Below are 20,373 nucleotides of genomic sequence, written 5' to 3' on the forward strand. Positions count from 1 at the left end.
GATCTCACAGAAGGAGCCAAAGGAGGACGCAATCGTCCCTTTCCATCAGGCTTTGCAAAGGAGAGTGGCTTCCAATTGGGAAACACCAGAGGTAATTCCAGCTGTAAATAAGGAACTAGTAGCCAAATACAAAGGCTCTAGTTCTGACCCTTTTTATCTATCCAAACACCCTACATCAGAAAGTTTGGTAGTGCAAACAGCCACTTCCTCCGGTAGATAAAATACCTATCCTACGATACCACAGGATAGAGTTGATAAACGTTATGGTGCCATGGCTAAGAAGGTTTTCTCGGCCGGCGGTATGACTTTAAAATCTGTCAATTCTACGTGCACGCTAGCGAGATTTACACACACGCTTTGGGAGTGGATTTCTGACGGCTGACCATATCCCACAGGGGGAGGAATGAGACAGTTTCCTTAACATTGTCAAGGATGGGAAAAACGCTGTGTGAATCCCTCCAAACTGATCTAGACTCTGACGGAATCAGCAGAGCCATGGCGGCTAGTACAGCGATTTGCACATTTGCTTGGTTGCGAAAGTCAGGATTTGCCCCGGACGTACAATCCAGGCTTCTCAACATGCCCTTTGACGGCACGCATTTATTTGGAAATAAAGCTGATGAGAGTTTGGAGAAGCTGCAAACTTCCAAGGCGGTGGCCAAATCCCTTGGTGCTGCAATAAAACAAACTCCAAACCGCCCCACAGGTATGCCCTGGAGCTATTGCTATTTTTCAGCATTCGGAAGGGGCAAAGTACAGCCAGCTCAAAAAGGACATAAAAGATTCCCTCGGAGTCGACGTGGGAGAGGTACTAAGACCGCAACAGCAGCGGCTGCCTTTCCTTCAGCCACTGTATCAGCCACTCCAAAAACCTCCTGAGATTTTCATACACAAGACTGCAGTAGGAGGCAGGTTGTCACAGCATCTGACAAAATGGCAGGCTATTATTTCAGATGCTTGGGCATTGGAAACAGTTGCCGAAGGTCACTGCCTACCTTTCCTGCAAAAACCTCAGTCATCCACCGGGTAACAACTCTTTGAAGATTCCAGATCCACTCCTTATGTAGGAGATTTTAATCCTGCTAGAGAAAGGTGCTATAGAACCAGTCAGTGCCTGTAGCGGAGAGGAACAAGGGTTGGTACTCACTGTATTTTCTAATACCCAAGAAAGACAGAGCATTGAGACCCATCTTGGACTTAAGAGACTTAAACAAGTTACTCTCAGAAACTACAGGTTGAATACTAGGAGCAATACGACTTTCACTAGCCCACTTCTCACCTGAAGGGTCAGTGATGTCTTCTGAGGATTCTTCAGAAGTCTCCGTTCTCCTTTCTCTCCATGCACTGGTAGGTTTCTTTCTCGTTGTCTTTTCCTTCTTTCTGAAGCGATGGGGACGGGCTCCCCGAGAGGCCACCTTGCCTAAAGGCTATCTGCCCGGCAGCGGGGACTCCGGGGAGCCACCAGGGAAAAGCTATGAGCAGAAAAACCCTGGCTGTAGCAGATGGAGGTGTTTGAGTCTTGATTTGAATGCTTCCGAATCGGGTACTTAAAGTACCAGCACTCACCGGAATCTGGTAGCCGGTCAGGTAAGTAAAGTCCACCGTTCTTGAGTATGAGATTGCGAAACTCCACGTGGGAATACATGAAGCCACAAAACAATCAGTGACGGGAGTGCACGCTGAAGCAAGCACCGCGTGGGAAATGGAGTCGCATTTGAGACGCAGTGAAGAGAGCGTAAGTATAGATAGGCGCGCTGGACACGGGGTAACGGGTAGTGTGTGCAGCAGCATAGAAGGACTGCAGAAGGCACGGGAAGCAATAGGGAAAACAAGAAAACTGTAACGAACAACACATAGCATACCTGCAAAGAGTTGCAACACACCGAGCTGAAGCACAGTGACCGGCTATAGCAGCGGCCTTCTGGAAAGACCACAAGACTAGACCGCCAGGGGCAGAATGTGACAGTTACTCAGGAAGGACAAGTTCAAGATGGTAACTATTTCTCAGATCCTTCAGGCCCTCCAGCTTCAGGATTGGATGGTGTCATTGGACCTTCAGGATGCTTACTTTCATGTGTCAATCCATCACAATCACAGACAGTACCTGAGGTTCGCCGTTTGCGGTTCTCATTATCAGTTTCGAGTTCAGCCATTTAGGCTGACCTCTGCCCGAGTGTTTTTACCAGGCTAATGGCGGTTGTGGCAGCGAGTTTCAGGAGCGGGGGGATTCACGTCTACCCCTACCTAGACAATTGGTTAATCGGGCGAACATCTCAGCGCTACCTGTCACTCCCTCCACAGGCTGGTCTTCTCCCTCAACTTAAAGAAGTCCCACATGATACCATCATAAAGACTCCAATTTATCGGAGCAGTCCTGGATACATCCCTGGGAAAGCCTCACCACCAGAGGTGAGGGCTCAAGACATTCTGGAGATGGTAACCAAATTCCAGAATGCCCAACATCTACTGGCCTTCGATTTTCTGAGGTTGCTCGGCCTTATCATCCTGCATTTTTCTGGTGCCAGAGCTCGCCTGAGAATGGGATCTCTCCAATGGGCTCTCAGGACCCACTGGTCACAATTCTCAGGCAGGATGTCAGATCTCCCAAAAATCGCAAACACTGTCACTGGATCTTCAGTGGTGGGCCTGTTGGGAGAACATCTTGAAAGGAGAAACGTTTTGGCAATCATGGCCAGAGATAACAGTAGTGACGGACGCCTCACTCACGGGGTGGGGAGCCCATACCCACGATTTAACCATCAGCGGTCGTTGGTCTTCATTGGAGTCCACACTGCATAAATCCTTTTAGAGCTGAGGGCAATCAGACCAGCACTGAAGGCCTTCTTGCCATCTGTACGGGGAAAGCATATCCTGATAATGACGGACAACACAGTGGCCATGCACTTCCTCAACCAAAGAGGTGGTGTAGGGTCACTACCACTGTGCAGAGAGGCAATGCAGCTCTGGTTTTGGGCAATACAACAAGGAATATCTCTATCGGCAGTTCACCTAGCCGGAGAGGAGAACACAACGGCGGACGGTCTGAGCAGGCAGAGCACAACTTCCCACGAGTCGGAACTAGCTCAGGAAGTCCTTCTAGAGATCTTCACCCTTTGGGGAACCCCTCAAGTGGATCTGTTCGCGACCAATGGCAACCAGAAGTGTGAACTGTACTGCTCAAAGGAATTTCCCCAGAGAGGAGTTCAAGGAGACTCATTGGTGGTGGACTGGGAGTTTCCTCCAGTGCCCGTCATTCCTCATATAATCAGGAGATTTAGAAGGTTCAGGAAATCCATGATCCTAGTTGCCCCAGACTGGGCCAGGAGGACGTGGTACCCGGACCTTCTGGACATGTCCATCTGCCCTCTGATACGCCTTCCACAAAGAGAGGACCTTCTCTCGCGAGAGGAGGGTCGGGGTTCTCCATGCGGATATCAGAACTCTCAGCCTTCACGCATGGTTTCTGAGAGGCTGCAATACAAGGATTGGGACCTCCCGGACGATGTAATGGAGATTTTTCATTCGGCCAGAAGGCCAGTAACCAAATCTTTATACCCCTTCCGCTGGAATAAGTTCTGCAGCTGGTGAACAGTTAAGAATGTTGACCCTTTCTCATGTAATACACCAATGGTGTTATCTTTTCTGTTACATCTGGCAAATCTCGGGCTCCAGATTGAAGGAAACCATCCATCAAGGGATACCTGGCAGCGCTTTCTATTTGTAAGCGGTGAAGTCTCCTACTTTAAGATTCCTCTAGTAGTACAATTCTTAAAGGGACTAACTAATGTTTACCCTCCAATCCCGTTTCAGGTCCCACTATGGGATCTCAACTTGTGTTAAACTTCTTGATGGGAGCGCCTTTCGAGCCTCTACATCCTTGTCCATTGAGACTTGTAACTCTGAAAACGGTCTTCTTAGTGGCAATTACAACAGCCCGAAAGGTGAGTGAGCTACAGGCTTTATCCTGCAAGCCTCCTCATACTGTTTTTCATAAAGACAGAGTGGTACTAAAAGTGAAGCCTACTTTTCTCCCCAAAATTGTTTCCGAGTTTCATATTACTCAGAAGATTACATCTTTTTATCCTTCAGCACATCCGGGGAAGGAGGAAGAAAGACTTCATAGGCTTGGCCCTAGACGTGCACTGAGCTTTTACATCTCCAGATTGGCAAATTTACTGCAGAATGACCAGTATTTGTGGACTATTCAGGTCACAAATTGGGACTGGCCATCACCAAGCAAACTCCAGATGAATTATACTAACTATATCGGAATGTTACAAACAGGCAGTTAAAGACCCTCCAGAACATTTAAGAGCTCATTCCACTAGGGGTGTTGCAACTTTGCGTTACAGAAGGGAGTTCAGATAAAGGATATATGTGCAGTTGCCACATGGTCATCTGTGCACACCTTTACTAAATTCTACAGTTTAGACTCCACGTGCCAAGATTGTGCTTTTGGAAAAGCAGTGTCACACTCTGTGCATAAATAACCACAGTAATTTCTACGCCCTCCAAATTATATAAACTGCTTTGGGAGTGTTTCAAAGATAAGAAATACGTGAGAGGACACAATCTATTTGAAGAACAAGTTACTTAACCACAGTAATGTTCTTTCGACTGGATGGTCCTCCCACGTATCACTTATCACCCCTCCCAATCTACCCTGCAGTAGAACTTCCCTTGCGGTTGCAGTCTACGCTCGCTCAGGGGGAGTAACCGTCGAAAACAAGGTAATTGTCCACTCGTCAAAAAATGGAACTGAGGCCAACAGGCGCTGTGCGTGCTAGATATACCTGCGGTGACGTCGAGACGGAGGCCTCCGAGGACATCTACTCGACCAGGCATCAACACACCGCACCCTCTGCTGAACATTTTTTGCTGAGGCAGCAAGCAAGTTGGATACTGGAAATATCAAAGATGAGGAATACGTGGGAGGAACATCCAGTCGAAAGAACGTTACAATGGGTAAGTAACTTGTTCTTCTTTTTAGTCCCCTTTTCCTTTAAGAATGTTTTAATTTCCCTGCTCTTAAAAAAAGAAAGAGAGAAAGGAAAACTCATTGGATCCATCAGTGATGAACTATTTTAGATCCATTGTCAGTTCATCTTGGATAGTAAAATCCTGGAGAAGTCACTCTTCAACTGCATTATTAAATAGAACAAACAATATTTTAGACCTTTTTCATTCAGACGTCTGCTGAAGCATGGCACAGAGTCTTCTTTATTTGCTGCCTGGGATGACATCCTTGCCGATGTATACAACAGGCAGCTCTCCTTGTTAATTAGCTTTACAGTTGGTTGGAGTTGTCTGGGTCGGGACTCCGTATCCCCTGCGCACCTTCTATTGGACAATTCGAGGTCTGCAGCCTGGATCCTGGTTTGTTTGGGGACCAACTCCAGGGTTCCCAATTGGATGAATACTTGAGATAGGATTACAAACCTGTGGATATTGTGGGTGCTGGGGGGGGGGGGTTCAATAGTGCATGAGTTAGCAGATAGACCTTAGGTTTTGGTTCATGGTCAAGTCAAAGGAGTCGTTTTGGTGCTTGTGTTTTTTTATTGTTATTACATTTTTGTTGGTATACCACACAACGACAAGCAAGAAAGAACGAGCACATCGCCTTTCTCCTCGACTCCGGCAAGAGACCTGGCTATCCAGCCCAACTGGCGCCCAGACCCGGGAGGACCAGAAACCAGCTCTAACCAGAGCCCCACCACTATACTTAACTGGCCCTGAAAAAGACTTAGGTCGAAACACGAGTCGGCTGTTTGCACTTACTTAAGTTGACTAATTGGCATTACTGCCACCTTGATGATGCTTTCTTGCTTGTCGTTGTGTGGTATACCAACAAAAATGTAATGACAATAAAAAACCACAAGCACCAAAACGACTCCTTTGACTTGACCATGATTCAAAACCTAATGTTTATCTGCTAACTCATGGACTATTGAACCCCCCGCCCCAGCGCCCACAATATCCACAGGTTTGTCATCCTATCTCCTTGTTAATTATGTTGGATCTCACTGCGATTTGATACTATGAACCATACCATTTTACGGACTCTGCTCCAAAGCCTCTCAGGGATGAATGATCAGACTCTCAGTTGGTTCAAGAGCTTTCTATTGGATCAAGAACAAATTGTGAACATTGGGCCCTTCACATGGGAAACCCATTAAGGCTCCTCCTTATCCTCTCCTCTTTAATCTTCACATGCAGCCCCTGATGAGCATTCTCCAAATGTTTCAGCTACACTATCACTCATACGCCTGCAACACTAAAATGTTTGTGAAGGTATCCGGTCCATTTGAAACATTTTCCTCTTTAGTGGAAGGTCTAGCCAAAGTCTATGAATGGCTGACTTGGAATGGCCTACAACTGAATCCAACCAAAACTGCGGTTCTTTAGCTATGCCCTAAAATCTATGCTTAATGACCATCAATGCATTAGTAGTCTGCTCCCCACCTCTTACGCTTTAAGGGTGCAACATTTGGGACTGTGGGATCACAGTTTGGCGTTTACATCCCAGATTAATGCAGTCTCTAGAGCAGCATTTTTTCACCATCTGCTACTGAAACAAGCTCTGATATTTATTTCAACTGAGGATTGGCATCCGGTTACCGGCACACTTATAAACTCCTGGATCGTTACGGTAGTGCCTGATATGCTGGATTGCCTAACTATCTATTACAAAGGCTCCAAAGAATTCAAAGCTCAGGAGTGAGCCTCCTCTTTCAGCTTCCCAAATCCTCTTCTATTACACCCTATTGGCGGGAACCATACTGGCTTCCGGTCCAGCAAAGGATCAATTTTAAAATCCTCTCCTGGGTCTTCAAATGTGCAAGCATGGTCTTACCCCTCCCTACCTAGTCTACCTTCTGAAATGGTATCAGCCTGCTAGGTGTCTTGGATCAGTGCAGAGCAATTAACTGGTGGTTCTGTGCTCGTGCTGTTCTAGATGCAACAATGCTTCTCTATAATTGGACCCATATTTTGGAGCATGCTTCCCATCGAAATCTGCAAGGTGGACATACTAATCACATTTACAAAAAAAGTAAAACTCTTCTCTTTTGTTGATTCATTCAATCATTGTGCCCATTGGTTTCCCTTGGCTTAGACCTGCGCCCATAAACAGGTTTTCTGTCTGGCTCCTCAAGGAAATGCGCTCTGTAAATGACGTAAAACATTTTTTTTAAATGTCCTGAATACATGAAGAAATATAATTTACATTTACAGAATTTTCTCTGAACAGTTTTGTACAGATCAATGGTTCTAGTGCCACGAGGGGCGGTACGTGCCTAAGCAGCCATGCAGTATGACACGATTCCTTTTGCTCCTGTCGATCCGTTAATGTTCCTGCCCTGAAACAGAGATTAAAACGAGCATTGGCGCCTATTATTTCAGCACCGGTCGAATAAAGCAGGTGTGTACAGCTGGGCACAAACTGGGAACTTAAGGTGTCATAACAGTGAACGAGCCGACCGAAGTCCGAGACCCGGCGTGAAAAGGCGAACAAAGATGGCGCTGTGAGGAAGACAGTAGTTGGCAGGGGTGCGGGGCAACACATGATACGGCTTCTGCGAGGGAAAACCTAGAGTGGCAGCAGCCCAGCTGAGCCCACACGGGACGGACTTTAAGGTCGTAGGTACCGCGGATCATACGGCTGATTAGACGCCTGAAACAAGCGAACCCATCAAGTGAAGATCAAACAGCTCATGTACTCGCTACTGCAGGGATACTGGAGGTGCTGCGGCGGAACAGTGGAATAAGCGACGGGAGAGAAGCCCTTGCTAACAGAGCTTCACACAGAACAGCAGCGTGCACTCCAATATATGCAGATGCTGTGAAGAAACCGAGGTGTGTACAGCTAGGTACAGACGTGATATTGAAGGTGGCACAACAACAGTGAACGGGCCGACCCAAATCTGAGACACGATGTGGAGATGCAAACAAAGTTGGCGGCGTCAGGAAGACGATAGCCTGAGGTGGTGCGGGGCACCACGACACGATACGGTTACTGCAGGGACAATCTAGAGAGGCGGAAGCCTGCTGGAGCCCACGCGGGCTCGACACGAAGGACGAAGGTGCCGTGGATCATACAGCGGGATTAGGTGGCTGGGACAAGTGAACCCATCAAGTGAAGAGCAAGCAGCTCATTTACTCATGAATACTGGAGGAGCCGCAGAGTACTAGCGGAATAAGTGACAGGAGTGATGCCCTTGCATATGGGACTTCACACAGAACAGTAGCGTGCACAGCGTTATATTCGGATGCAGTGAAAACCCTGTGCTGAGTTGGAAAAGGAGATGTGCCAGTTGGAAAAGGAGATGTGCCGGAAGAAACACTAGCCCCCCCAGGACAGGGTACCGGCTACAGGTGGGGACTAGAAGACGACCCAAGATAAGGCCCAGCCCAAACTACAGAGAGCTGACTGAAGCACAGCCATGCTCGAAGCAGCTACTCAAAACATGTAATGCACGGCTCGAGGCAATCCCACATTCGAGCAAGAGCAGCGCTGGAACGGAACCTGTGTGGGCATCAAGAGGGTCATTACATACACTGATACATACACCGATGGTTAAACTATTCAAGGACACAGGCAGAATTCGGGTAATGCATGGCGGATACTGCATTAAACATACTGAGGAAGACAGGATGTCGCATATAGGAGGTAACCGTCCGTTCATGGAAAACTGACTGGGGTAGTGCCTGCAGCAGTTGAGCAAACGATTGAACGTGCACGTACAGCGCAGTGGCATCAAGAAGTGATTAATATTTACATAGTCCAAGGCTGCATTATCGTAAGAGCTTGGGAGTGAAGTGGGGCAGCCCACAGACACGGTGAGATCCCTTAATAAAGGGGAGTACGGAATACGCGCAGGTGGCAATTAAGCAGGAACTGCACGCGGGACGCAACTAACAGGCTCAGAAAGGGGCATGTGACACCCATGCAGGCAGGAAATGCGGGTACATGAAAGGCTAGCTCCCACCAAGGTGTGCATAATATAACGAATGAGTGCTGGACAATAGATTCACCCAGGCGAAACTGAAAGCCAAATACTGAAGGTCTAAAGCTGCTAACCTCCAGTATATAGAAGGTTCTATATGGTGCGAAGGAGCCACAACACGCATCAGCATCCTAAGGCATACGATACACGGCCAAACAAGTCACAGCAGTGTACAGTCACTAACCACCATGACAGACCTTGTGGTGGATGGCCAAGAGCAGAATACGGACAGAACATTTAAGCATTGGCGAAACAGTCTAGAATACTGCAAGGAATACTCATCGGACGTGCTAGAATACTGAAGCGAATACGAGTCAAAAAAGGGATAAAACCCATCTGGGAGTGGCTAGACAGCAAGCAGTGGAATTGACACGACTCGGCGGCAAGATCACAAGTGGGCCAGCAGTGGAGCGCCGCAACAACAACCGGCCATGGCGTCCAAGAACCAAAAAAGCAAGGGGAAGCAACCCGCATTAGAGGCGTTTACCAAAATCACACACCCAGTGGAAAGCACCGCCCAAACAACCTCAACACTACGAGCAGATGCATGAGAAAGGAGATCAGCAGATCCTAGATGCCATAGCAGCCTTGAAGGTATCTCTTGAATCTAAAATGGACACTATCAGCATAGATGTTAACCTGTTAAGGCAGGACGTGAGGTCACTGGCCGAACGCACAGGAAGACTTGAAAAGGAAGTAGCGGTGAACACAAGTGTCTTGAAAGACACCTTAGAAGAAGTCAAGATATTGCAGCAACAAGTACGTAATCTTGAGGAAAGAGTTGAAGGAAGGGCCAGACCGAACAATGTAAGAATTAATGGGCTCCCGGAAGGAGAACAAGCAAACCCAACTAAGTTTATAGAGACTTTGGTGCTTCAGGAAATAGGCCCAGGGGCTCTCACTCAAGACTTCATGGTCGAAAGGGCACATAGCTCTTTGATGAGGAAACCGCCGCCTGGAGCCCTACCATAGCCAATAATAGCTTGGATACTGAACTACAAAGATAGGGAAAGGATCCTCGAACACTTATGTAAAGGAGGGACAATCCAACGATTGTCTGCCACCATAACCGCATACCCGGACTACACCCTACAGGTACAGAAACAGAGGATGAACTACATATTGGTCAAGAGACGACTGCAGGCAGCGAACCTCAAGTACATGTTGCTGTATCCAGCGAGACTGAAAATTATAAACAAAGGCCGTGCCATTTTCTTTGACAATCCCCAAGATGCACATAAATGGATGGACGTGGAGAATTTGCCAACCTGAGCAGACGCCCGAGCGAGCAGAGTTGAGGACGCATGCGGAGGAGGCCAAAGCAGTTAGACGGAGGCAGAAAAATGTAACCACCGGACCCTGTGGCGATATTGCCTCCAGACGGAAGCCTCGGGAACGAAGATTTACCAACTACAGGAGCCAACAACATAGTGCCCATTTACGATCGAACTGCGGGAGAGCGTCTTACACCTAAGACTGAATTTGTTTTTCGGATACTAGCAGTTACGTATCCGCCTACTGCACCCCACGCACCAGGACAAGAATCTGGGGCCGAGGCGAGAAGTGGGGATGGCTGAGCACAAGGTATTGAACTGGGCAACTGTTGGGGGGCGGGGGGAGGGCAGGGGAGTTGGGGTAGTTAGTTGGGAGTTAGCCTATAGACGCCCACATGGTATGCTGAACTTGCACATTAGACTGCTTGGGCGTGTTAGAGCTTTTAAGTGCGATGGGGGATCTTAGAATAGCGTCCTGGAAAGTCAGGGGTCAACAGTTACATTAAACGTAACAGGATTATGACATATTTGAAACGCCAAAAAATCGACATAGCACTCCTACAAGAAACTCATCTCACAAGATAGAAACATAATTCCCTGGCTAAGAAATGGAGAGGCATAACCCTAGGCTTGTCATACTCGGCGTAGGCAAGTGGGGTATTAATATGGGTGGCAACCACGGTGCCATTGAGGGTGCTCAAGACTTTTCAAGATAAAGAGGGCAGAATGTTTCTAATGCAGGGACGGGTGGAGCATAGAGAATTCTGTATCATCAACACATTTGTGCCAAACCAGAAGACTCCGGCCTACTTCAGCACGTTCTACCCACAAATAAGCCCACACAGATTTGGGGAGAAGACTTTAATTGCATGCTCAACCCCACGCTAGATAGGTCTGATGATAAATGCACACACCCTGCCCTCTGTGCCAAGGCTCTGAATACATTGTTGCAAGCCTTTAAACTTTCTGATATATGGCGGACTTTACACCCGCAGACCTGTGGATATTCGCACTACACTACTCCCCAAGATCTATACACTAGATTGGATTATATCTTTACAGGAGGAGAATCCTTGGGTGAATTTGTAAGGGCGGAGTATAATTCACGAGTGTTTTTCAGATCATGCCCCTCTAGTGGTCACATGGCGGCCTCCCCATGCCACCCAGGGCACGCATCCCAACATGGAGACTTAGGAGCGAGTCCCTGAGGGATTGAGCATTCCAGGAACATCTGAGAGAGGGTGTAAAGGATTATTTCGCACATAACACCGGAAGTGTTGAATCAGGTACATTATGGGAGGCCTTCAAAGTAGTGATTAAGGGGACAGCAATTGCTAAAGCAAAAGGGGTTCAAGCCGCGATGGAGCGACCTACGAAAAGCAGAAACTAAATAGAGGCCATTAATGGCCCGGGGGCCTGTCCAGTGGAAAGGCTCAAGAGGCCATCGGCCTGCAGCAGGAGTGCCTAGAGCATTGGGATACATTAGGCAAGTTGAGTTATAGGAAATACGTGGAAAGACAACATGCTGAAGAGGATAAACCAGGACGCTTACTGGCCTGGTTATATAAAAGCGAGTCTGAGGTATGATTGGGGCAATATTAGCAGAGAATGGGGACATCTGCGACACACAGGAAGGCATAAACAAATGTTTTTATGACTTCTACAAGACTCTATATGCGGAGACGTCAGAGACCCAGGTGTCGGATATAGCCAAAGCCCTAGCGTTGATGGATCTTCCAAAGCTAGATGCAGAGGCAATAGACAGGCTGGAGGCCCCCCATCACCAGGGAGGAGTTAGAACACACTATAAGAGGTTTGCCGACATGTAAGGCTCCTGGTGCAGACGCATTACCAAGTGAATTTTATAAAAGATTAATGGCCGAGGTCACGCCCCCGTTATTGGCAATGCTGAATGAATCGCTAGACAAAGGTATCTTGCCTATGTCATTAAGGGAGTCAGTTATAATCCCATTATTGAAGCCCAACAAACCTGAAACCGAATGCGGTTCTCACAGACCCCTCTCGCTGCTCAATCAAGATGGGAAGATACTAACAGCTCTGATGGCTAACAGACTAAAGCCAGTAATTTCCAAACTCGTACACCTGGACCAGTCCGGATATGTTACAGATAAAAATATAACATGTAACCTAAGACGGTTACACCATATCTTGGATCATACACAGGATAGCACTTGGCTTCTGGCGGTAGCCTCGCTCGATGCAGTCAAGGCATTTGACTTGGTCAGATGGCCATGGTTACTGGCGGCATTGAAAAGCTCTGGTATACGTCCTACATATATTAAATGGGTAAAGCTGCTATATAGCAATCCAGTGGCGAAAGTCAAGACAAGCACTAATATCTCAGAACAATGGCAGTTAAGTAAAGGCACGAGGCAGGGCTGTCCGTGGTCTCATATGCGATTTATAATGACCTTGGTACCACTAGCGGTAGATTTACGGATATAATATCGGGAGGCAAGCATCAATACACAGGGCAGCCAACACCTGATCTCCCTATATGCGGATTATATGCTACTTTACCTACAACACCCAGAGAATAATTTGCAATATATACTGAATGTGTTCGAGCACTATGCAGACCTTTCTGGTATTACAATAAATGCACACAAGTTGTCTGTTCCCCCTTGTTGGTTAAAAAGGGAAGTCCCGAAATGCGTTACCAGAGTTACAAATTAAATGGGAAGTGAACACATTTCGATACCTAGGAGTAGATATTTTTCATGACCCTAAAACAGAACATATGCAAAACACGCTAAAGGTGGTGGGCAAAATGGAGAAATCCATGATGTTCTGGGCCAAACTGCTGCATTCATTGATGGGGAAGGGCTGCGTTGTTGAAGATGGTGGTGCTTCCGAGGCTGCTCCATTATTTCACTAACGTTCTGTATGATATACCCAGAGCAATTTTAGGACACTTAATACCACATGCCAGAGCTTCCTATTACACAACTCGAGACGCAGGATGTCTTTGGAGGAATAAAGGTGCCCGATTTTTGAGGCATATTTTGTGGTGTGACAACTTCAATTCGTCACAAACTGGTTGTCAGATGAAGAGACCCAAGAAACCCAGTTGCTACAACCGGCATGCACCCCATTCCTTTTGAAGGAGGTGGTGTGGACCACAGCATCATGAGATTCCAGACCCCCACTGCTGCTGGGGCTAGGCAAGACAATGTGGCATAGGGCCTGTCGTTTTCTAAATAAGGAAACACCTTACTCCCCCCAAATCCCACTGGTGACACTAAAGAGTGACGATTTACAGCTTAGGTTGAATGTGAGGAAGTACGGGGAGCCCAGAGGGGTGGCGACAAAAGGCTATGTATTATGGGAGGGGAGACCGATGACCTTTGGTGCACCCGCTTCAGAAACAGGAGTACAGGAAGGACAGCACATAATCTATGCCTCACTCCTCCATATAATAAAGCTGAAATGACCGGGATTGGACAGGGTACTGCTGGATGATGAAATGATAGAAATACTCTGACATCTCAGAAGGTGGACACGCAATATCAAGACCATATGAGTTATTAATGGTAATGCTGGACGATAAACTAATACAGACCAGGCACTGCTGGGAAGCAGACTTGCAGAAGCAATTGTTGGACACGGCTTGGGGCAGGGGTATGGGGTAGCCCAAGAAAGTGTCCAGAAATGCAAAGCTACAGCTGGTCCAATTATGTCACTCGCAGAGCATATTTAACCCTGGGGCACAAGATTCGCCAATATAGGGAAGTAGTAGCACAGACCTTGGCTAAAGTAGGTTTGACAATAGACTCGGTTTCCCCCACGGCTTGCCTACTAGGAATCTTTCCAAGACCAAAGCATGCAAGAAATGTTAGTAAGTTTAAAGACCTAGAATACATTTTGGCGAAGCGTAGGATAGCAATGGGGTGGAAAGCATGCAATGGTCCAGTAGTAAGTATGTTGTTGAGAGACCTCCAGAAATGTTTGTTGGCAGAAACCGCAGTGTGGCAAGAAGCATTCCATCGGTGGCTAGTAGAACAGAATGTAGATTTAGAAACCTGGAAACATATGTTGCAAGAACTGTTGGCCCCTGCGCATGACGACACCCAGATTCAGGCACATGCACCAACACAAACGGAGTAGAGATATGGGGACACTTTCGGTGCAGTCAGATGCATAGTATAAGTAGACGTAAGTGGAATAGGCTGGAGGGTGGGATGGTGAGTTGAACAGATGCAAGTGGTGACATATCATTTGGTGTTATTTACAAAGGTCTGTAAGTTATTTTGCTGAAAACTAATAAAACTGTTTTTAAAAAAGAAAAGGATTGTAGTGCCACAGCTTTGTCTAAGGTTTAACATTTTCTGAAACATGTTGCTGTGTCATTTACTCCTTTTGATCATTGAGCAAGCAGAAGTATTTCTTTTGTTTTTACGCTAATGATATTCAATTCGCTAAAGATTTGTCCTATACCATGTGATATTAGTTATTCCCACCGCCACAAGGTATGTCTTTTTTTTTCTACTTTTACATGTCTCCTTTTAAAGGTGAACTCTGCACATGTGATCCTTTGTGTGGCCAAGAGAAACGCCACAGCGGGTCAAGACCCCACCCCAAGGAAACGGGATGGGTTATGAGGGAGAAACATATGGCATATTTTGTCCTTTAACAGATCAGCATGCAGTGTATTGTTTGTGTACTTGCTTGTTGTTTCATTGTCCCTGTGTCGATCATACCTGGATTGATGCAAATAACATTTTCCTTAAATCAGCACAAGCTACCCGGGCGCACTGAGATGAACTGGAAAGCGGATGGCACAGCGCTGGCTTTAGGCAATGAGGATGGGTATGTGTGCTAATCCATGATTTGCCTCTTTTTCTGTACTTCCATTTCCCCTCTGGTGAAACCCATTCTGACTTCAGTCTTTCTTTTCTTCTAGCTCCATTGAGGTACTGCAAGCGCCGACCCTTAGATTACTGTGCACCATCCAGCAGCATCATAAACTAGTGAATGCTATCCGCTGGCACCATGAGCACGGTAGTGAGCCAGGACTTGGATATTTACTGGCATCTGGCTCCAACAATGCAGTCATTTATGTACACAACCTGAAGACTGTCCTGGGTACGTACTCACAGCACAGGGAGTAGTGGAACAGAGCATAGTCTATGTATAGCACTATTCAAGATTATGTACAGCGCATGTCTGCAGTAGAATCTTTTAGATGTTTTCATTGTATAGAGCTTTAACAGTGGCCTTGTGCGTTTGTTTAATGTGCTTATACAATGTACAAATGGCAACAGCTGGTGCTGCATAATCCAGCCAGAGTTCAGTCATAACATTCCTAAATTGAACAATCTGGTCTTAATCTCTTGTGTGTATTTCCTAAGGTAGATTCCCTGCGGTAGTTAAATGAAGCATGTACATTGTATGTAATGCAAAGTTTGCCTGTCCAAGTCTTTGATGATATTTAAGTTCATATTGGTGGATGACTAGGTGCTAGCCAGTGCTTGAAGAGGTAAATACTTATAGCAGTACCCCAGGCACTGTACATCGAGAATGGACCTTCACGGGGGCTGTAAATGGCAGCCAATGTAAGGTCAATGTGATATTTTGTTGATGCATTCAGCCAGACAATGAGCCATCTTTATCCTTTGAAATCTACAAAGCAAGTACTGTGCCAGGCCCAAATAACAACCACATCCATAGTCTAATGTTTTTTAATGCACTTTTCTTGTGGAAGTTATGAATTAAGGCGTTTTTTGGACAAGCCTCTTAAGGCTGTGAACCCACTAATCATAATGTGAGCTAGAGCCCGAACCCAACAAGGGTAGCCAAACCTCTTAAGCTGCTAATGTTACCAAGCAAGCAGGCTTTACACAATTACACAAAAGAGGGGAAGTAGGACGACCTTTACAGTTAGTCCACACATTTATACACAACACTGGTGTACTGAAAATGATACAACTTTGTGATTACACATATATACATCTCTATCTTTTAAATAACTAGTTTAGGTGTATTTTTATTGTACGTTTTATTTTCTTGTGCATTATAAAAACATCAAATGCCAAAAAGGCATGTCCCACTTCTGTTGTAGGTCCACTATGTGGGGTAGACACATTGCATATAAACACAATTAGTGAGAAGAGAAGGGACCAGACATTAAAACACACAGTTCAAATAGTCCTTCCAGTAGCCGAATGCTGACAAAGTAACAGTATCACAGTCATTTTAGGCCTCAGGGATCTAGTATTTGGAAACTACAAATGCACATAATCACAGTAAATGAAGGGCCTGGAGATGGGAAAACATTGCTAAAACACAATCCGAGGCTATTGTAAGACACAAGACATTTAGACTAAGCGCACCAAGGTATTACACTTCAGGGGGAAAATAGATAACCTATACCATACAATGTCACCAGAATCAGTTGTTGTAGTCAGGCATTCACTTCATCAGATGTGGAATATATACCTTGAAAAATATATGGTTCCTGCTAACATTCCAATCTTTGCCCTAAATCTCACTGGACCCAAACTGGATCCAGGGATAGGTAAGTACCTCCAAAGTCATTTTGCAGAGTTTCAGGTGAGCAACATGGCCCATAGAAGTCGATGATACAAATTCAATAGGAAATTTGAGTGTATGGGGGGAAAAAGAAGGTAAGTCCCAATGCTGCAAAACAGGTGCAGATTTTGTGGCATCCAACAGTAGGATGATCAAAGGAGACCTAGATGAATAACTCAAAGGTGTCAGCACCGGAAGCCACAGAAGAAGGTTCAGCAGAGCAGGGCGAGTCCCAATGGAAACCAACTGGAAAATGCAGTTGAGGACCACCGGTGAATAGTCCTGACCATGCAGAGCCCGATGGTTTGTTATTGTGGATAACCCACCACCCTGGTGCCCGGAAGAACATACCCATAGAGTTTGTTTCTGAGAATTAAAACCAGAAGCAAAAGCAGCAGTGAGGAAGAAAGAGGGTGCTGTGAGGAGTCAACAATGAGGGGCAGACACAAAGAGATATTTTTTTCAATATTAGTCATTTTATTAACAGAAAAAGGGGTATGGATGAAGGTTTACTTTCCTTATCCTAACGTGAATGTCCCTTCCTATGAAATTAAAATAGGGTGACCTTGTGTCCAAACTCAATCTGACCCTCACACTAACATATACAAGCAAACAGTGCAAGGTAAATGTTCATCTTAATAGGGGAACGCTGTTGCTCAGCTGTTAAGATGGCCGCCGCCTGAGAGAGCTTGCTCTCAGCGACGTTTAATATCCTTCTGTATCCTGCTCCTGCCAGCCTGCAGACTGCTACAAATACCAGCAAAGTACCTGTGAGACTGCGGTGCACTTCCCGATATAACTTGGTGCCCTCGTCCTGCCTGCAGCCACATGAGAGCCCCAGGGGCCTTGTTGGGAGCGTCCCTGCGGGGCATAAAACCTCACACCCCTGAAGAGTGTGCACTGTTTTCGGCCCTCCACTCCCAGTAGGCAGAGACTCCACCATCAGAACGATCCACGCCTGAGAACGCTGAGACCACAGACCATCTGCCGCGCCCACCCAGGGAGGGACACGCGCAGCCGTCTGACTCGGTGAGCCTCCCTCTTGTCGCTCCCCTATGCCCCCCCCCCCCTCCTCCTGGTGCATACACTGCGGCCCAGGGGCAGAACGCACCACGACCCGGAGTGCGGTGACACCGGTCTTCTCCTTCCAACGCGTGCACCCAGAACTGGCCTGCTTCTTTTCCACGTTGCTCATGGTACACTGCCTGTGGTCCCCTTAACGGGGCCCTACCCAATTGAGTGTGCACGCTAATCAATCAATGCTGCTGAACACAGGGGCCGTTAATGTTAAAATCCTGATTTGACTTGCTGGGGTAGCTTTGCGCCCCGGGTGCACTGGCACACATAATCCTCCAGACTGCTGGACTTTGGATCTGTGCCTTGCCATTCTTCCTGATCCGGACCCTCCATGGACATTTCTGGCAAACTCTAGGCAGCGCTCCTGCTAGTGCAGAGGGCATTGGACAATTGCTCGGGTGACCGCATCTCTGGGGCATATCCTGCTGTCGCCGCCCCCCTGGCGACGCAGCTCACCAACGTATCGGTCCTGGGGGTGGAGGGCACGCTGGGGTAAGGTCAGGCTATGTCCCATCCAACGTTACGCAATAAGGTCTAAAGTGATTGCTGGTCCTGCTCCCGGAGGGACCCACACAGCGACATCGCCTGATGACACTCCGGAACTCAAACTCTGGTGTCACCCCCAACTGCCCGGTACAAAGCACAGAACCCCTGGATCCCATGTGGGTGGACACATTAGCCATCTGCGCAGTTGGTGCGAAAGATTGCCCAAACCTGAGTACCCACTCAACGCTTGCTTGGCAGCTTTTGAAACATGGGAAATAATAGAAAACAAGCGAGGATGGACCAGTTTACAGGTCTGGACCAGCCTCCTGCAGCCTCCCCTTCGACCTCGGCCCCTGCAGCAATCGATATGGCCACGCTGAATCAGACACTGTTGAGCCTAAAGAACAGCACCGACTCCCTTGGGTCGAAAATGTACACGCTGACCTGCAGGGCTGAATCCTCGGTCATACAAATAGACAAACTGTGTGGCAGTATGGCCGAGGCAAAGCTGCGGATCATGGGACACAGAGGATAGGGTCTCATCCCTACAGTGTGAGGTTGTGTCTCTACAGCAGTTGGTAAGGCAGGTGGAGGCGAAGAACGAGGATTTGGAGGGAAGATCACAGAGAAATAATATCCTGACAATATGGAACTTTTCGTTGGAAACTTCTTGGAGTTACTCGCCCACCCCCTGCTGACTTCCATGTTTTTGTTTGAGTTGGCACATCGCTATTTGGCAGTTAAACCACCTCCCAGTCCCCTGATCGGCCTGTTGTTACCTGAATCCTAAATTACAGAGACAGGGATGTAATTGAGCGGCCAGAGACAAAGGCGATCTCCGATATGGATCCTCTACCATCCGACTCTTCCCAGATTTCAGTCAGCAAGTCCAGGTGCAACAAAAATTCTTTTTTCAACTCGACATTTTATTAGAATTTAAAACATAACAAAGACATCAGACGACATTGCATATGCACAGAGATCTGACAGAATACACTTTTGATGGGGGATCCCCAGACGGCTTCGAGCCCAGTAGAACCTCCCGGCCCTCAGGGGGGTAACTGCTCCACTCGATGGTAGCACCCGGGCGAGTGGCTCATTCCAGCCAGACAGTAGCGGAGGCCTACGCGTAAGTCCGGGGAAGTTTTCCGCATAGTCCATGAATGGGGCTCAGACATTTCAAAAGAGGTTTAGTTTGCCCAGCTGAAGTTCTGTAATTTTTTCGGCTACAACGATGTCCCTTCCATCCCACCATAGTGGGATGGAAGGGCCCTCAGGGTGTTTCCAAAGCCTCGCCAGGGCGATTTTGGCCGCTGTTAGTAGGTGGGTGCAGAGGCGTGCTAGGTGGCCTGGTAATGGTAGGTCCCCGTCCCCAGTGTCTCCCAGCAATATAATCCCTGGGTCCCAAGGAATGGTGAGGCCAGTGATTGAGCAGATATGCTCCAATACGTCCCTCCAATAGCTCGTCACTTTCGGGCAATCCCACAAAAGGTTGAACAATGATCCCTCAGAGGGGCAGCCTCTCCAGCAGTTCGGTGAGACATTGAAGCCGGATTTCTGTAGCTGTACCGGCGTGACATAGTATATGTAGCACACTTTATACCTGCCCTCCCTGTTGGTAATGCACTGGGTGATTTTATGCATCCTTGACCAGATTTTGTTCTACATTGCCAAGTCCATTGTTCGCTCCAGGTCTCTCTTCCAGTTCACCATGTATTTCTCTTTAGATTCAGGAGTGGACTTCTGCAGAAGCCGGTACAGAGTGGAGACTGTCAATGTGAGTTCTAGTGGAAGTTCCTGGAGCCCCGCTCTTTAATCGTTTTCTGGGAGATTCAGTGACGGATCTGTGTGTAGCGAAATCTCTCCCTTTCCGAGACTTTGAATTTCCGCTTGCAAGCGTCAAATGTGAGAGGAAGGCCACCTTCTAGGAAATCAGAAATCTTCCAGAGGCCCCAGTGTATCCAGGCTGAAAAGCTTCG

General features: G+C 47.2%; 1 protein-coding gene across 2 annotated transcripts in view; it reads left to right on the forward strand.

The window, feature by feature from the left end:
- GEMIN5 (gem nuclear organelle associated protein 5) overlaps window positions 1-20,373 on the forward strand; it is a 1,331,385-nt gene that overhangs the window by 503,931 nt on the left and 807,081 nt on the right. For both annotated transcript variants that reach the window (XM_069653955.1, XM_069653956.1), the window contains exons 13-14: window positions 15,036-15,109; window positions 15,204-15,385. In XM_069653955.1, the coding sequence (XP_069510056.1) occupies window positions 15,036-15,109; window positions 15,204-15,385 (256 nt within the window). The remainder of the gene's footprint in view (window positions 1-15,035; window positions 15,110-15,203; window positions 15,386-20,373) is intronic.

This window comes from Ambystoma mexicanum, chromosome 3q (genome assembly GCF_040938575.1).
Source record: "Ambystoma mexicanum isolate Mex_15411 chromosome 3q, UKY_AmexF1_1, whole genome shotgun sequence".
NCBI classification, from domain to species: Eukaryota; Metazoa; Chordata; class Amphibia; order Caudata; family Ambystomatidae; genus Ambystoma; species Ambystoma mexicanum.